Raw genomic sequence first — 20,057 nt, forward strand, 5'->3', positions numbered from 1 at the left:
AATATAAATAACTTTTATTTAGCCTGCTTGGATGGAACCACCTGTGTGAGACAATTTTCATAATTCTAACATTTTTATTAGTTAACAATAAAAACCAAACAATATTTTTGTCAAGCACTTGTAAAACAAACTAAGGCAGCAAAGACATTTCAAGTGAGACACATGCTTAATTGCAAGAACTGTAGCAGATTACAGTGACCTCCAAAGTAAGTTAAAGTTAGATCAAGGCAGGCCCATTGATTGGTTAGGGAAAAAACAGTGTGGTAATAGTGCAGACAATAGCATAAAGCTGTCTAAAAAACATGCATTTTGTCACAATACACAGGAACAACGCTGCTTTTGCCACCACATGCAGCAGAGATTGTGCAACATCCAAGTTTGTGCAGAGGGTCCTCTACCACTCTTACCAATGTTAAACTATATTTGCTGAAAATAGCAAGTTGGTAGAAACATGTCTATTCCTGTTAAAAATATATTCAACCTGGTGTTTAATTGTTTTTATTCAGTGACAACTTGTTTGATAAAATTTCATGGAGGTAGTGTAAAAACCAAGAGGACTGAAACAATTTTAACTTCTTCAAGTGTTATTGTGTATATTCACGTTCATAATCTGTGTTTGATAAAAGAACCCTTTCTAATTTTATAAATATGTAGGTTTTGTTGGAGAAAGGTGACTAGCAAAGCAAAGATTATCAACATGGCAGTGTTTTTCATATTTGGTATATGAGGACCCACATACACGTATCCTGTGCAACTACTTTATTCTAACCTTGACGACAGACTGATGAGATCAGCTGGGAGATGTTCCCCATTGGTCACTTTCACTACTTCCCCTACTGCCACCTACACATCCCAGTTTGAAATGATTAGAACAGAAAAATAATTGACAGGGGAAAAAAAAACCAAAACCAAAACAAAACAAATGAACAAAGACAAAAAGACAGAGTTTGAAATTATTATTCAAACAATACATGTTAATTAAAATGTCTGATGACAATTTTTTCAAAATCTATTTTAATCAGGTCAGAAAGAAAAGAGCTAGAACACTTTCATTTTTACTCAAGTGGTTTATTTTACTCTAAGGCACAAACTTTAAGCTGCAGAACACACTGACATTGTACGTAAACATAAAAAAGTGTTATGCTTATTTCTCAACTGACCAAGTTTCTAAACAGTCCATACATCAATTAAAAAATAAAAGCCACAACAACCAATTTTCCAGCAGCTTTTCTGAAGAGCCGGGTAACAAGTACCTTATCTATGTAGACATGCTGAAAATTATTTTGTATTTTTTTCCTGTTTTGCAAATTTTAGTGTACACTGAACTACCAAGAACCATACAGAATTAAATCTCAGAGGTTTGTGTCCTTCACTGTAAGAGATTATAGTTTCCTAAAATAATTAAGATCCTCTTGTTCTCCAGCAACTGCTATTGCTGTTAAAAAAAATCCGGTATTATTAGTTTGAATTAAAACCAGGCCCACAGACTTGTATTGCTTCTGGAACCTAAAATGTAGCTGGGTATCAATAAAGACCTGAAAGCAAAATTGATGAGAGTCTTCCAGAAGAAACATGGCCATATGGAGATAAGAGATGGAAGAGAGCAAATGCCAGTATGCAGAGAGAATTACAGGTCATGTAGTAGTACAGGGTTCTCTCCTGGAAGCAAGGCTGAAACAGGATCCTAGTAATATAATTAGGGAAAACAATTTAGCTGGAAGAAATGCCTAAACTGGGCCTAGAAAAGCAATTGTGATTCAAAGAGTCCCCACTGCACACTGGATCCTAGAAGAAAAGCTGACAGGAAAATTCAGTGTGGGTAACAGTCATAGCTGGACACACATAGTAGGACACACATTGTTTGTTCTAAAAAAGGCACTAAAGAGGGGTTAAAAAAAGTGGAAAGGCCAGTAGCAGCTAACTAGTATTTTCACTGTCAACTTATGATACAAGATTCCTCTGGGGGTACAAGGATTGCAAAGTAGGCTTTTCAGGCAGTTGGTGCTTCCTGTGTGTAAACCACAACTGTGATGCAAGTGTCCTCCAAATGTGAAAGGGCAAAACTGTGAAGATATCTAGGAATAGATTCAAATTTAGGGGATTACTCAGGAAGACTATGAAGAAGCTGCTCTGAGAGTATGCAAGACATATGGTTAGCATGACAGAAACTGTTACCAGGCCAACAGAAAAAGTGTTCTTACTGCATGGTGTATTGCCTGCAAAGTTCTTGGTGGAGAAGCAAAGATCTTGGTGGAGAATTTATAAATGCCTCTCAAAGTACAGAAGTAAAAGGTTTACAGAAGAAACCAAATACAGGCTAAGTTATGAGTAGCAGTTGCACTGAAGACAGACTGTGGGGGAAATTTACAACATTTTCTGGGAACTACTTTATACTAGATAATAATTTATTAGAAGTGTTTTAGAAACAGTTGCACTTAATTTTGAGATATAATGGAAGGCAAAGAAACAATGTGCTAGTCTATACCACAGCCTGTCAACAGAAATGCATAGGATCCTAACTTTATTAATTGTAATGAGTAGATTAATTAACTTCAGTGGGGTCACAGAGGGTTTATACCAAAACAACAGTCATATACATAACACTTCTGCTTGTGCCAGAAAAAAAAAAAATTATAACACATTCACATTTAGGTAATATCCATTAAAAAACATTCTTAGAATCTGTTGTCTGGTGACCTGATCAAATAGATGTTGAAAAACATGCATCTCCCACTTAAGATGTGGATTTCTTAAATAAAACTGTCCAAGGAAATGATGATAAACAATCTCTGATTGTCCATGTAAAAGGGTCACAGCATTACATGCTAAAAATTAAGTCTTGCCTCCAACTGATGAAATTATTCATAATTATATATATTAGATAATAAAGTGAGTGTTCAGACAGTACTAATTTGATGATTCACATCTCATGTTCACTTTTTTCCCTGATTCAATTATCAAACTGGAGACTATATAATTTAGAATCCATTTCTGTTCCCTGTAATATATAAATTTTGATTTACTTATGGGATGAAATTTGTTGGGTACATATCAAAAAGTCAACATGGCTAAATATGGCAGTTGAGGTCCAATTTTTAGACAGGGAACCAACCTTTTTTGTATTGTATTCAACAACAAAATTAACATACTACATTCTTCTTAGGGGTAAATTGAATGCCAGTGTAATTTTAAAACTGCAATTGTCGCAATTTAAAAAAATTGATTTAAATGATAAATGACCAAATGAACACAGGAGCACACTTCAAAACAGCAGCACTTTTGTTTATTCTTTATTTCCTTGGAGCAATCACAATAAATAAATAAATGCAGGGTAGAGAAACCAGCCTCTACACTATAAGTATCAGTGGGCATCTCTACCTTGATGAGAGCAGTACAGTGTCAGCAGGTATATACTCTTTGCCTTTTATTATAACTATATCTCCAACATCTACCTGAAAGAAAACTGGGAATTGGTTAATGGTCTCAAACAAAATGTATTATACCCTTGTTTTAAGCACAGTAAATATTTACCTGCTGAATTTCCTAGCAAGACTTAGAAACTCACACACTTAGAGAAGTTTGATTGTACAACTAGAGTTCTGTCAAAAGTTATTGGAATTCTTTGGAAATCTAACCTTTAATAAGCTTAATTAGCCAAATAAGCCTAATATTTAATAGCCTTGTCTATGCAGTTCTTTAATTTGGCTGGTTTTGTTAAATACTTTACTGAAAGACTGAAGCTGAGTTAAAGAAGAAATTAATCTCACCTAAAACCACAGTTTTACTGCATCACACTATATTCTTGCTTCTTCAAAGGTATAAGCCATCTGAACCTTGGCTCCAAATTATGGTGGGTCAAATTTTCTTCAAGTTTTCAGGTATGGAAACCATGTCAAATTTTCTTCAAGTTTTCAGGTATGGCAACCATTAAAACTAAGTGACTAGATGACAGCATAAAGTTTATCTTGAAAGATACCTTTAAGAGTCCCTTCCTAACCACTGCATAAACATCTTTAAAGTTCTCATGATTTAAGCTGATGAAATTCAACAAATTCAGGAAGTAACTAGTTTCCATAAAGAAGTTTCTGCCTTGGAAAACCACATTATGCTAAGGAAGTGAGTAATTTTGCCACAGCCATCATATCATTCATCTTATTTCCACTGAACTTGACCAGTTTGAACTCATGACATGAAAACTGACTTGACTTCAAAGTATGTTTTGAGAGACAAATATAAACAAAGAAAAAATAAAATACAAGAGATTATACATTTCCCATAATACCAATTATTCTTTATCATTAATAATTACATGGAGAAATAAAACAAATATTAAATATTATTTATGCTCTAAAAGTCACCAATAAAGACACACACCTTTTCCCAGTGGACAATCTCCCATGCACCATTTCGTAGTACTAAAAAAAAGGAAAAAATTAAAAAATTTTCCAGTCGTAACTGCGGTACAAAGTTGTGTGCTAGATTCTTTATGAAAAGCCATACAGACATATCTAATTTACATAATATTTTAGAGCATACCTTGTTTCTATGAATTCAGATCAAGTATCACAAATATATAGCACATATTCTTTATAACAGGTTTTGTGCCATTGAATCTTATTACAAAGTCAATGAGAACATTTTATAGGGCTAGAGAATCGAATAAATCTGATACAGATTTTACGACAATATGTTTTCAAAATAAATCAGTAACTGGAATAAAAAGTTCTGAAGTTAAAAAGTTCTGAAAATATTGGGTGGGGGGGGGGCAAGAGGAATATATTCAATATTAATTAAAAGTGCCAGGAGGCTCACTGTAGTTTATCTATTCTGTTATTGGTATATCGGAGAACTCAAGGCTAACTACAGTCACCTCCTCCACACATATCTTGAAAATACCCCAAGCTATTTAGAGTAGAATTTAGTATATTTTTTTCACTGGTTGTAAGAATTAATATTGTAACCACACTCCACTATTCTAGTTTTATGTGTTACTATTATGATACAAAAACCATGCCTTGTTGCTAGTTAATGCCAAGATTGTTATTTTCAGAGAATAATAAAGGTAATGGTTTTTTAGTCCCAGTTACTGAAGATGGATGTGCAAAAAGAAAAAGAAACATTGCTATGTATCAATACTCAGATAACTTTAAGAGATTGCTCCCTTTCACTGTGTTTTCCAGCTTTTAAACCATCAGGAAGCATCAGTTCCCAATCAGGACCAAATTCTTACACAAGAGTATGCTGACTTCAAAAATGTGGATCAAAATCTGGGACTACACATGGCTTTTACATTTAAATCTTCTTGGAGGTTCTGTCCAGACTGACTCCTTTTCTTGCGTATCTCAATTATATCTGCAACCATTACTTAACCTGCTTGGCAAGTCTGCCCCTTCTTTCCCCCAAATTTATTAGTGCTGATATGCTCAGGGCAAAGGTAGGTCAGGCAGTCTCCCTTTCTGACAGTAAGCAATATATTTTAATGACTGCCTCACCAACCAGCTGATTGTTATACAAAATCTATTTTGACAAACCATTTCCCTCCACTGCTAGAACTACAGATTCAGTGTAATGACTGGTTGTAACACTGTCCTAAGGAATCCAAGACATTTGATAATTGTGCTACCAACTACCTATTTCCATCCCCTTGTGTCAGCAATACAGCTTCTAATACAGCAATACTGATGGGGCCATGGCACCAATCAGATGAAAGAATTGACAAGAATTAAAAATAACCTTATAGCAGTCCAGACAACTACATTTCACAAATAGTTACACTCTAATAACTACCACGGGAGTTCTGCAGCTCTGAAATGTAAGTATGTCACCAGATGTGGCTAGGGGCTTTGTAAGAAGGGGATTCTGGCTGCAGAGGGAAGGTCCTGTCCTGCTGCAACCTGTGTCAAGGTGTGCGCCCTCACTGAGTCATGCAAACTGCCTCCAGGGTTTGCTGGGCCCTTTGATGAACCCTTTAATCCACTCCATGGAAGGACACTATCATTTTTTCTTTCTGGATTTGCTTCTTGCTGGTTTAACTGGTTAAAATCAGCACAAAACCAGATGAGTCAGACTCATGAAGATATGCTGAGCCACCTGAAATCTCAAGTGTTCTTTAACCCTAGCTTGATCTGGTATGTTTTTAAGGACAATTAACACACACTAACATTCAGTTAAATCCATTTCTGATGAGAACAAAAAAAGAAGTGGTGTTGTTATGTACCCTTTATATAATTGTTAGAGAACTTGCACCATAAAGCCTCCTGCAGCCTGATTTTCTTATTTTTATCTCCCACTTTTCAGCTGTCTCTAACAACTAATTTTCAAAAGCATCTTCCATCTGCCCTACAGAAGGCTACTTCATAATACTACAGAAAAGCAGATTTCATCCTTTCAGAATGTCTGATGGTGTCCTGCTGTATCACACATGTATGCAGCCTGATGCAACAAAAAGCATCCCCAATGCAGCCTAATATATCCAAATCCTTTGGAAAAGGTTTTTGATAGTAAACTTTCAGAAAGCTAATTACTTAAGGCTAACTGAGATACAGATCATCATTAAGCAACAGAAAGTTGAACGGGTACCCATATACAGAATCTACAATTGCACATGTCACTTCACTAACAATTTTGTTTGTTTACAAGGCAGTCAAAGGTGGAGCTGCATTTACAACGTACTATGCACATTGCTACTTTTCAGGGTCTGCTGTATTCAGAACTGCTGAATACATGAAAACAAAGTAAGAGAGTACCACACCAATTAGCTTTTTAATTATTGCTTTGAGAATAGATTGTACTTGACAACAGATTTAAAAATTGATTTGTCAGGATGTTAGGATCAGTGCTGCACATTATGCAAATCCTGCATTAGCTTCAGAAACATATTTATCAGTGTGAGCAGTATTTCATTTATCCTCATCACACATTTAACTTCCAAGATACTCTTCTGCATGCATGGAACATCCAGGAATCTTAGGAACAGCTACCAAAGACCCTGATGAGAGGTAACCAAGAAGAAGAGTAAGAAAAGAGTAAAACAAGTCTTTTATTAAATCTTTTTACACTCTGGACAAGAAGAAAAATTGAAAAGTCCAATCCTAATCTCTCCAAACCTGCTAGAGGTCCCATCCTAATCTCTCCATACCTGCTATTGAGCTCAGTAGTTTCTACATGCTCAATAGTTTCCTAAGCTATCTTGCCCTCCCAGCCCCCATACATTTTACAGTAAAAATTTATATACTATTTAGGTAGGCTTTAAAATTTATGTTTCCAGTATTTAGCAGTGCTACACAACTGTTCATCTTTAGGTGATAACAACATTTCTCCCTAAAAAAAATAATTATTATTTTTATAATATATTTCAAAGGATTCCATGTAAGATTTTTCTCCTTGTGGTATTTTTCATATTTTGTGCAATCACATTCACATGACACTCATTCCTCCTCCTCTTTATAAAAACGAGACTAATTCCATCAAGAGAGGTCTACCTCAGAACAAGTAACATGAAAAGCTGAAGAGCAGCAAAGCAGGAACCTAAATTTTGACATCCTACCTGACAAGCATGTTTAGGATATACTAATATCTTCCTCACTTTCTGAGCTTTTTTTTTACTTTATCAAAATCTTTTACAAAAAAAACATGCCAATGTTTTGGTTAGGGTACACTGGCTAAGTATCTCATAATTTCTAATCAAACTGTTACATAGATTTAATGAAAAAGCCCCAACAAATCAAACCTGAAATAACTCATTCGTTTTTATCCACAGTTTTGAAGCAGAATAGAAAGACAGTTCTATTTTTTTGATGCTTCCTTCCTACTGCTGGCTGAAAAAAAATATATTTGTACTCAAAAATGCAGACTTTTAATTATAATGTAAGTTCATCAAATATACAGATGATTACGACTTCTAACAGTGAAAGCATTACCTCTGCTAAATGAGTAAATGTTCAAGTTTCTTAGGAACCTCACAACCTTAATCTAGAACATATTCTATTTTGTAGGGCTAACATCTCTGCAAATAATTAGTTCAACTGTTTACATGAGAAATTTTGAAGTAATCTGCACATGCAATTTCCCACTCAATTATGTCAGTTGTTCAAGTTGACAAATTCAACCTCCCACCAAAAAAAGGTTAAAAAAATTTCCTACCTTGAGTTTGTTTCTTGTTCACTGCATTATCAGCTTTATGTCTTTTCTAAATTAAAAATGCAGAGTGGTTAAAGACTTTTGTTGATAAGATAAAGCTTTCATACTTCTATAACAAACCCATCTATTAGCCCCTCCTACTCATCTATTCAATAAACCACGTAGGTATTTAAACAGGACTATTAATTACTTGCACAGTTATGAACACCAGGAAAGTCACATCCAGTTCCAGGCTAATTATACTGTACTAAAATATCTTTTCAGGTGGGCAATCTCTATCTGGACACATTCCTTACATAAAGAACTGGTGCATTTCAAAGCCATAACTTTGTCCTTTCCTGGAACTGGGAGATGACTCTACCACAGCAAAGATCATGGAACAATTCTTCATCTGAGTGTCTCATACAGACATCTGAAGCCAGGCAATGACTGTGTAAACATGACTCCACTTCTACAAAGCTTCAACAACAGTAACAGACAAACAAAAACTCAACAGCACAGCCCCCCCCCCCCCAACAGGTGAAGATGCCCCTCAGTTTTAATAGAGCTAAGAGACATCTTTTGACAGTAATCTTTTGATACAGCAATTAACAGCCAGCATTTTCAAGGTATGACCAAACTCAGATAAAAAAAGCTTAGGAGAGTGCTAGTTTAAGCACACTATTTAGCTTAGGAGAGTGCTAGTTTAAACACACTATTTAGGATTCATGAACTCAGTTTTTCCTGAGCAGGAACATGTTTCAGAAAATTAATTTAAATAGGTATACTTTTTAAACAGATGTTCAGAATTCATGATTTTGTGATACAAACAAAATCAAAAGCAATCTTGTAAAATGAAAAAAAAATAAGTCAACATACTTGAGTGATTTGTTGACAATAAAATGTAGATCTGACTCTGAGCTAGCAGCTCTTAAAAGACTGTCTTTTAACTTTGAAAAATTGAAATATTATTTTCTACTAGATTTTCATAGATTACCAGCAGATTCTCCTTTTAAAAAGATGCTGACTGTACAGATAAATAGCTTTTGATCAAAGGGAAAGCATAACTTGACCATAGAAGATGTATATTTGCCCACACAGTGAATCTCCTCCATTTTATAAAGTGTTTTGAAAAGTGATTAATATCCAGTGTTTCTGAGGTATGGTGGGTGAAAATCATTGGAAACAGTTGACAATCTAACACTGCATGTCACAAATCTTGCTAACACCTTTGATGCATATATGGAAAACACATGCTGTTCATGAATATTATCTTCTGCTAATGTCTTTCTCTTCTTGGTATTTCATTCCATAAAGAGAAACATTTGGTTCTTGAGCTAAAAGTATTATTTTGACATGTGTATTTGTTGTTACCTTGTAGTATACAAGGTTCCTATCCAAAAGCTTTAATATTAGATGAAGATTACCATTCATGGGGGTCCTAGATATTTCACTGTGTAAAAAAAACTGAGACATACTGAAAATTAATGGTTAAGGAAAAACACTTTCAATATTTTACTATGCAGAAAGTGGTTAGCTTTCTCAGAAAAAAAAAAAAAAAAAAAAAGGTACAGCTGTATTGGTTTTAGGCATCTCTGTAGCATTTGGTAATGAGAACTTTATTTAGCGGGTATATCCACAACCTACTCTACCTGATTCCTGTCTTTCTCCCCTGTCACACCAAACTGTACACTTCAAGTTGCAAAGAGCATATGGTAGAAACAAACAACAAAAGAAAAGCAACTGGATGAGATAATTTTAAAAAGGACACTTTGTACAGTAGCATCAGCCTCAGTTTTATATTTGCCTAGACACTGACAGATGGTGTAAGTCTGTAAGCATTAACAGCAGAATGGTTAAAAATATCTAAAAGAACATGAATTGCTTTTATGGCTTTTTTAAAGAGATTTTGTTTATGTAAAGAGAAAGCAACAAAGGCATTTAAGGAGAAAGCTGACTGTAAGGCAGCAAAAACTAGAAATGCCAAACAGAAGAAGAATATTTAATGTAAACCTCATTGTGTCTTGCAGAACCACTTAATGCTGCGATCCACGAGCTTCATACAACCTAGGGAGCCTACTATCCATTCACAGAGGTAAATGAGGAGAATGAAGGCAGCATGTGACCAACCACTCTCCATTCCAAACTACTCTTCCTCTTGGTCATGTACATATACATTGTAATTCTGCTCAAACACAATAAATCTGGCGTTCCCAGGCAGCTTACTACTTGTGTGCGAGGAAAGACTACACTACCTGAAACACTTTCCAAAACTCAAAGAGAAGAGCCCACAAACAGGAACACTACTCCTCTAGTGGACAAGACACTGCTGGATCATGACATATCTAATGTCTTGTCCTTCTTGTAACATACTTGCAGAACTAAAATAAAACAAAAGCAGATAAAGAAATTCTTAGCATCTAGAGTGATTTGGTAAATAATTAAGATTACTTTAATTCCTTAGATACAAAAGACATTAATTAAAGGACTCAGTTATTTTAAGCAAGTTAGAGAGACAGGTTTCTATCATATATTTCTAGTGAAGAGAAGGAAAGAAGGTACTCAGAAAACCCCAACATCTTTGTGTGAAGTGAAACAGAGACTGAAATTCCTTTCTGTCCCTCAAAATAAAATAAATGAGAATGGACGCTTCTGTGTTTACAATGTCCCACCTCCTTAAAGTTTTCTTTCAATGCGAGAAGAAAGCAAAACACTACCACAGACAATTTTGTATCAGTGCAAGAAGAAAGCAAAACAACCATTACCACTGACAGCTACTGGAAAGAGTCTAGGAAATCCTGGCATAGGTGCCTAACGAGGACCAATTCTATGTCTGTTCCTGGCCATCAGTAGTCAGCAGATCACAGCACCAAGAAAATGCTAACATTTAGGAAATGCTAGCAGTTAATTGCACTGGACTGAAGCAACAGGAAAAAAACTGAAAAAGCCTATTCTCCATCTGTTTAAAAAAACCCATGAAAAGTCACAATGATGCAACTAAGGATTTTATGCATGGGACATCAGAAATAAAGAGGTGCATCAAATGCTTGGACCTAGATTTGACAACCAGGAAACATTTTTGTTATATTCTAAATGAACAGTATGATAGCTATTTACAAAATATTGCTATTAAATACTTACAATATCCTCTATTATCTCCTTCACTGCAGCTACAGCTAAAATAAATAAGAGAGGAACCAATGTTGTGTAGCGGCCTGTTGGCGACACATCTGGTATTTGCTATTAAAAAAAAAGAGAAAAAAATATTTTGTATTGCTGGTTGAAAACATTTTTAATACAAGACACAGTACTTTCTGTACAAATAAAGACACATGAGTTCACTTTTTAGACACAGTGTTAATTATTTCCAAGAGAGCTTTATAGTCTTCAATTCAGAAGCAGCTGATACAATAAAAGAATATTTGCATTTTAAAAAGTATAGGGTTCAGTGGTCCTATTTCCAGAGGTTTTAGTGTTTGCAAAATATTCACCTTCCTTTTCTGTGTTTCAAATTGAATTAAAATACATATTTATAAAATATAACTAAACTTGCCAATTTAGATTTTTGTTAGACCAGACACTAGTCCAAGGTATTTTTGTTTCTTTACAGTCTTAATATCTTAAGAGATATTTTTAATCATACTAGATATTAAATGATAAATTTCAAATAGCTGCCAGACTACAGTAAAAAAAACCCCATTTTTGCTAACCAGGTACAGGCACAGATGATGCAAGCAAACATGTATGTAAATTGTGAGAAAATGTGATTATTATAACTATCCAAATCCATGTATATTATGTGATATACATAGATTTGGATAGTTATCCATAATTATATTGACTAGAGTTCTTAATGGCAAGACTGATAGTTGAAAGGATTGCTGCCTTTACAGAGTTATCGGTAAAGCAGTGTGAGGACAATGAGAACTCTGCAAGAGAAGAGTACACTAACTAGTGGTGCCCCAAAGTGGTTAAAAGAGATCCTCAATTTATCATAAATGTTTTGAAAAACAGCCAGTGTTACTCATGAATTCTACACATTTCTTTTTGCTACCACCATATTGCACTTCTGAAAGAAAACAAGATATATGCTATATATAATATGCTTTTTGTAAGACCAATATAGATCTATCTTCCAGGTTATTTCCAGGTTACTACAGATGTTTTTCAAGGAATTAAATGGAAATTAAGCCAAAAGCTACTGTCCACCAAGTGACTATATGCTGGCTACAGAAGAAAGGGATCTATCTCTTCTCCAGCTATTCCCACCTTTTCATTCCTTCCTAAATATATGTCCAAATTCCCATTCCAACTGCATGTTATTTTGCAGGCAAAATCTGAAAGTAAAAGGGTCACCAGCCTGTACTCCAATTCCATTCTCCTCTATTTCCTTCTCTTGGCAATGCAGGCTCACTGATAGCCTGACACACTAGTGGGCTTTAAAGTTCTAACTTTAAAAACTCCACTTGCTAACACTTCTGAAACCTTGTATTCTCTGTCTCTACCTTGAGGTGCACAGTGGCATCGCAGGGAATGCTGCTGGATCACTGGATTAACCTGAGATGCCAGATGGGGTTAGCAGGGTGTTTATTTAGAAGCCACAGGCTTGCAGGCAGAAAATCTAATGAAACCCTGAACTTTCTCCCCCCTAGAAAACTGTAAGCTACTTATGCAGGTGCATCATAAAAAAAACTGCCCCAAGCACTTAAAGTAGAAGGAAAGACATTGGAGTAAGGACAGAGAAATAAACTTTGACTTGCAGAAACATTCAAAGTGAGGAAGCAAAGAGTACATATTGTAGTTAGTGTGCCATTTTACAGTATTTTTTGTTTTGTATGTCAATCCCTAACACAATGACACCTCAAAAGACAAACCAACATATTGTAAACAATACATTTAAAATATGTTTGAAATGCAGAACTAGTCAATGGTAATTATGACTGCACCTGAACAGAGTACAATTTTTTATTTATCATCAGCTAATGCACTGAAAGAATAGTACACAAAAACCCCACGATGTTTTCAACTTGAACTATCACAAAACTAAAATACAGAGGTACAAAATGTTATGTACTTCAAAAAAGTCTCAGTAAGCTGGGTACACTGTATAAACATACCTAATGGAGCTACAATGGTGATATAAACAGACTATGTGCTTCCTTCCTAACCACTACATTGATTAGCTGGTTTACAGGAAATAGTTGCTGTAGTATTGGACTCCATAACTGGTTTGTTTGTCCAGGCTCAATTTCAATCTTTATCTCTATGAATAAATAATCACTTCCACTCAGCTGTAATTCCTGTCCCTCAAAAGAACTTGCAGGAATAAAATTCATATAGTTCAGTATGTTTTTAGACATTACCCTATAGAAGAAATGGCAACTACAGGCAACAGTTTTCTGTATATGCCAGATACTTTTAAATGGAATTTTATTCTCACAAGTATTTTTGACCCAAGAGAATTTCAGCTATACTTAAACTGTTTTATAGAAAAATCTATGTGTGCATTTTGTTATCTCCAAGGAGCAAGAATGCCACAAACCCAATAATTTTATTAAAGATATGCCTACATGATATAGCTGTTCTGATAGGCCAGCTAGCTTGGAAAGAACAGTACAGAAATCTCAAGTATCTCACTATCTCTACCTATAACATAAATGGTGTCTTAACAAGTTTAAAACATTAGAATCTTATTGTTGATCTTACCTGAAGCAATGCAATAAAAAGAAAAAACGCATTAGCAGCTCTTCTGAACTGGGAATAAAGGAACCTTGGCAGGAATGTGATTATGTTGTACTTTGCAGTGCTGAGAGGAAGAGACAAAAACACATGCTATTATTAAAGAACAGAAATGTCTTCAAATGTATTCTTTCCCTCTCAATTATACAAGCTTTCAAATGAAACATTTTACTTTTTGATTCAAAACTGATAAATACTGGATATTAAGTGTGCTTTTGCTAGGCTGGAAGAAGAGAATAAAATTTATCCTAACAAAACTATCTCTCCTAAGCCATCCTCACAAAATGTTTGAGCTCCCATCTCTCTGTCAGCCTTTTACATCTGTTTAAGAACAGACCACCTCCATCTAAGGTTCTAAAACAAAACACTTGTAAGAATATTTGTACTTATTTATAAGACAGTAATATTTACTTTGACCTTGCATAAAACTGACAATATAAGGGGGAATGATGCATCCTGCAAAAGCCCTCTACTCTGTAAGCATAAGACAGAAGAATAAGTCGTATACACCAAGAAATAGCATATGAAGTTTCTCAAGGCCATGGAAAATCCCACCACATTATTCTCAATGTCTACAGAAATTCTGCACATTATCAAAGGTACCTTCAGAAAACAGACCTACTTGGTACAGAGGTGTCTTTGCCATTAATTTCCATTGAATTTTAACAGCAAAAGTGAGAATATTATCAGATCTAAACACACATTACTTATGAGTATTTACTGCATGACTTAAAATTCAAAAAAAGCAAACAAAAAAACCCCAGCATAAACCATCAGCAAAGTCTCTAAAGCCTGAACCTGAAACTGAACACTAGTCTCACAGGCAACCACAGCATCTTTGTAACTGGCTGGCTGAAAAAGTGAAGTGCTTCCAAAGCACAAACAATGCTGTGCTCAAGTGCAGTACATCTGCATCAGCATTCAGCTGCCAGGAATAGGTTCAAAGATGAACTGAAAGCTGAAGAACAAATGCATCCTCTAGGGACACACTGATGGCCCAGCTGTAAAGCAGCTGTATCCTCTCCACTCCATTCTTAAAAATTCAGAAGGTCAAGTTTGTAACCAAAACAGCTTACTTGTCTCCTCATTTCACTTCACTACTCCTTCCAGTGTCTAAGACTATTATTGGTGGCCAGTAGAAATGACAGATGTAGAATAAATGAAACTCATGAAACCTTTTCAATTTTGCTATTCAGCATGCAATGTTCTAGTGTTTTTGCTAGTACCTGATGTGATTATTGCAGAATTTGGTTAGCTGGGGCTGATTGATGAATATAGTTCTCACTTCCTCTTGATCAGCTAGGGAAGTTTTCTCTGAAACATCCTCTGTCTTCTCATAGCCTGGAAAGACACAGCATGATTTTCTAAATAAGCAGATTTACTTACACAAAATTTAAGGCACTTCATGAGACAAAAAGGACATTTATTGTGAATGTGGCCTCAATGTATTTGCATTTCTCACAGGTAATGACCCCTAGAAAAACAAAAAAGTCTTTTTTATATATGCAAGATGCTCAGTGAAAACCTACACTCCCCACAGACCATCCTTACCTTGCAAAGATCACTTAGAGGGAGACCTGCCAGCTCCCTCTGCACTCATGATTCCACCTTATTAGATCTCATGGACTTTTGTATTGCCAGTTTGTTTAACTGCTCCCTAAATTGATCATTCTCCACTAATGCCAGTCTTTTTTGTTTCAGACTTTCCAACTGGTATCAAGAACCTGTGGTTCCTGAAAGCTGATCTTATCAGTAGAGACCAAAGGGGAGAGGACACTGTTTACTGCATCCTATTCTGTCTTTTGTTTCTGGGCTCCCTGTGGCAGCAGCTTAGAGGCAGCACCCTTCTCAATCCTCATCTTCCTGCTGTTACATCTGAAAGAGAACAAGAATGGCATCTGCAAGCCACTCATCAGGTTAAATCCCAGGTAGGCTGTAACTTTGCCACCTAAATCCATCTCTCTCTAATCCTTTAGCTGTTGCCAGAGAAGGGGAACCTACAAGAGGTCAAAGCCACCGTTGCTGCTTTGACCTCTTGTAGGTTCCCCTTTTTAAATGTGAGCTTTGTCAGGGACTTCTTGCTAATTCATAGAATGGTTTGGTTTGGAAGGAATCTTAGAGATCATGTAGTTCCAACGCTCCTGTCATGGGCAGGGAACCTTGCAGTCAATCAGGTTACTCAGAACACCATCCAGCCTGGTCTTGCACACTTCCAGGGATAGTGAGTCTGCAACCTCTCCAGGCAACTTGTTCAATGTCTTACCGTCCTTAAAGATTTTCTTCCTAATACCTAATCTAAAACTACCCTCCTTCAGCTTAAGGTCATTCCCCCTTGTCCTATCAATAAATGCCCTTGTTAAAAGTTCCTTTATAACCTTCTTGCAGGCCTCCTTTTGCTACTGGAATGCTGCTAGAAGTTCTCCTCTGAACCTTCATTTCTTCAGGCTGAACTCTCTCAACCAGTCTTTATACATGTTCCAGCCCTGTGATTAACTTAGTGGCCCTCCTGTGGACTTGCTTCAATAGGTCCATGCCTTTCTTATGCTGTGGCCCCCAGAACCAGATTCAGTACTCCAGGTGGGGTCTCACAAGAGCAAGGAAGATGAGCAGAAGCTCTCATCTGCCCATCGAGGTGCTGACACTTGGACGTGCTGGTCACACCTCTTTTGATGTAGCCCAGGATATGGCTGGCCATCAGGGTTCCAAATGCACGTTGTCAAATCCTGTGGAGTCTCTAGTCCAAAAACACCCCCAAGTCCTTCTCCTCAGGGCTGCTGTCAGTCCATTCTCCACACAACCTGTATTTGTGCTTGGGACTGCCCTGACCCAGGTGCAGGACCTCGCACTTGGCCTCCTTGAACTTCATGAGGTTCAGACAGGCCACCTCTAAAGACTGTCAAGGTGCCTCTGGGTGACATTCCTTCTCTCCAGCACATCCACCACATCATACAGCTTGGCATTGTTAGCAGACTTGCTGGGCAGTCCCTCAATCTCACTGTCCAAATCACTGACAAAATGTGAAAAAAAGTCAGCTCTCATACCCATACTGACAGCTAAGGAATGTCAGTTGTCACTGCATTCCACTGACTGCATCTCTCAGAATGCAACCATTCAGTCATTTCTTTATCTACCAGCTGGTCCAGCCATCAAATCCATGTATCTCTAGAGATACTGTGTGGGACAGTGTCAAATGCCTTGCTTCATCCAGTCCTGCCACCTTGGCTTGATTTTGTGCTCATTGTGATGGACAGATCTTGAGCTGGAAGGATGTGGTCATTGGAAGCCAAGGCCATTAAGCTGGTTAATCTTAACTGGTTGATCTCATTGGTTAATGAGATTCCTGCACTTGGTCCAGATTTTCTTTGTGACATTAGCCAGATTATTCCCAGAGAAGTGGCATCAGTATATTCTCGATTTTGTGTGTGCTTAACTTGAAATAGTTTTATTAGGCTCACTGACATTCCCAGCACCTGCCTCCACTAGCCAAAGTTGAGTTTTCTGTATCTTCTTCTATGGTCTATGAGGAATCTTGTGCCAGCCTGCATCCCAACCTCCATCTGTAAAATGGGACACCAATGTATTCTTCTCTCCCAAGGCTTTTCACTAATATTTTGTCAACCAGTGAGCCACTACATTGCTGACAACAGGCCTAACCAGTCTTCAGGCTGGAGCTTGTAAAGTACCAACAGGTATAGCATAAATCAATCACCATAAAGTTTTAATATGCTACCAATAATGTGTGTATATAGTTAAATATACACTGTCCATTCTGTATGAGAATAAGACATTGAAAACCCCTACGTTATAATGCAACTGAATACATCAGAATGTATAGCATGTCAAGGACAATTAGGGCTGTACATAAAAACTCAACACTTATTTCTAGTACATTCTATATATGCTTGCAAACATATTAGGCAAAACCCAAATCATTATCCAGTCCACTGGCCTAGTATATTGCCTCTTACCTATCCAAAAAAACATTTTGGACATTACTTTCAAGGTCAAGTCTCCACACACTGAGAAAAGGCTCAGGAGAAACTTTTAATTTCATTGCATTTCCCATTCATAATTCACAGACTCTATTAAGATACAGGAAATCCTCACTACTACATTCACCATCTGCAATTTCTCTATTTATTTCCTCACCCGATAAAAGGCACACACATTCAAGCATTGGTATTTATCTCAAGAAGTCTCTTCAGAGGAAGGATAGTCAGCCTAACAGACTTGTCCACCTTAACAGGTGCCAACAAAACACTCAAGGAATCACACAGGCTCATTTGGCAGCCTAACCCAGAAAAAACAAAAAACAAAAAACCCCCCCCCAAAACCACAACAAAATCAAACAAACATCTTCAATACCAACAAACTGCAAATAAATAACTGATGAAACAAACAAACACAGCCTCCAAACCAACTAGAGTGTCTTTCAACAAGAACACCCACTGAAGACCATATTTTGATTCCAATAATAAATTTGGAAGAAGCATCTCTCTTCAAACACTCAGTATTTGCAGGGACTCCTCCTACACCAGTCTTGATTAAAAAGTTTGTGTATTAGTAAAACAACAACAGTAAATTCCATACCCCTAATTTTTTCTTTAGGTAGGGTAGTTTAAGTCTTTAAGCTTTCATTCCTTAAAACAGTCTCATTTTCACTGCAAGATTGTACTGTTACATATATACACACTACAATATAGAAATAAAGGGGAGGAAAGAAAACCCTCAACCAAATTGTTAAAAGGATTTTAATACACTCCTCTTCATCACTAAAAATTTTGTTTTTATTCTCTAAGTAGGGCTTTTGAAACCTCTGAAAGCTGATGCTGTAGCCAAGAACCTCTTATACAACTAAGTGCTGTGGTTTAATCTGGCAGGCAGCTAAACACCACATAGTCACTCGCCTATCCCAAGGGTGGGTGCAGAGAATCAGAAAAAAGGTAAAACTCATGGGCTGAGATAAAAACTGCTTAATAGGACAGAAGAAGAAGGGAAAATAATGATAAAAGAATGTACAAAACAAGTAATGCAGAATTGCTCACCAACCACTGACCACTGTCCCTCCAGTCGCTGAGCAGCAGGCTGCCAGACCCCTGCCAACTCTCCCCAGTTGTGCTGTTCAGCATAATACCAAAAGGTCTGGGATATCCCTTTGGTCAGCAGGGAGGCAGCTGCCCTGGCTGTGTCCCCTCCTTAACCTTTTGAACTCCCAGCCTCCTCCCTAGCAGGGCAGTATGAGATGCTGACAAGTTCCTAGTTTAGTGTAAGTGCTGCTCAGAAACAACTGAAACATTAGTGTGTTATCAACATTATTCTCATCCTAAATCCAAAACACAGCATTGTATCTGCTGCTAGGAAGAAAACTGAGTCTATCCCAGCCAAAGCCAGAATAGTCTGTTTGCTAGCTTGTATTTCTGAAGCATGTGGCATAGTTCAAAGATGGAATCACAATGAAAAAGAAAGTATCTTCAGAATTATTTGTTGCAAAGCCATGACAGACCTTCAGTAACAGAATAGGCATTGGGAACCTGACCCATCAGTCTGTTCTTCTGAGGAATCAAGAGAACAGAAGGGAATTTAAATGACCGGATTGAACCTGTTGGTTCCACTGAGATGGACAAGCCTGTCTAGAACTAAAACAAGTTTTTTCCCTGTTGTGAAACACTGGGATCAAAACACACTTGGCAGAAATAAACCCTAGAAAAAAGTGACTATAATGATCGCTAAATCTGGTAAAATGTTATACAGTCCTAAAGACCATAAGTAGAAATACCTACGGATACATTAGGCACTACAAAACCCAATAGTCTGCTGAAGACAATCTGATGGCCACTGCAGAATTTCAAAATACATTCCTTCTTCATGTGAAAATAATTTCACCAGTTCTCTGAAAGTTATCTTACCCCAGTTCAGCTTCACCTAGATTTTGTACAAGGACACCAACAAGAACTAGTTATTACCTACTAGTTTTGGTAGGCAGCATCATGGCACCTCAACTCTCTATCCTTTTTCAATGGCCTAATATAGTTCACTGAACTCCATCAACACACAGAGGAAAAGGATTAATGCTTCAATCTTCAGAGAACCCTAATAAAACTTAAGAACAATTCCACTTTCCCAGAACCTCTCAAAAGAAATATAATTATGTGAATGATCCAATTTCATATTATTTAATAGATGTATATATTAACTGTATA

At 36.7% G+C, this 20,057-nt stretch overlaps 1 protein-coding gene across 9 annotated transcripts in view; it reads right to left on the minus strand.

Annotated features, from left to right (window-relative positions):
* Positions 1-20,057, minus strand: part of ATP8A1 (ATPase phospholipid transporting 8A1) — a 105,594-nt gene that overhangs the window by 82,477 nt on the left and 3,060 nt on the right. For 2 of the 9 annotated variants that reach the window (XM_021553948.3, XM_021552349.3), the window contains exons 2-7: positions 15,084-15,198; positions 13,825-13,924; positions 11,260-11,358; positions 8,143-8,188; positions 4,375-4,415; positions 3,379-3,452 (exon numbers count right to left, since the gene is read on the minus strand). In XM_021553948.3, coding sequence (XP_021409623.2) covers positions 3,379-3,452; positions 4,375-4,415; positions 8,143-8,188; positions 11,260-11,358; positions 13,825-13,924; positions 15,084-15,198 — 475 coding nt within the window. Of the gene's footprint in view, positions 1-769; positions 844-3,378; positions 3,453-4,374; positions 4,416-8,142; positions 8,189-11,259; positions 11,359-13,824; positions 13,925-15,083; positions 15,199-16,232; positions 18,342-20,057 lie in introns of those variants that run through there. The other 7 variants (XM_021553144.3, XM_077782826.1, XM_077782824.1 and 4 more) reach the window with 6 other exon arrangements.

This window comes from Lonchura striata, chromosome 4, assembly GCF_046129695.1.
Source record: "Lonchura striata isolate bLonStr1 chromosome 4, bLonStr1.mat, whole genome shotgun sequence".
NCBI lineage: Eukaryota > Metazoa > Chordata > Aves > Passeriformes > Estrildidae > Lonchura > Lonchura striata.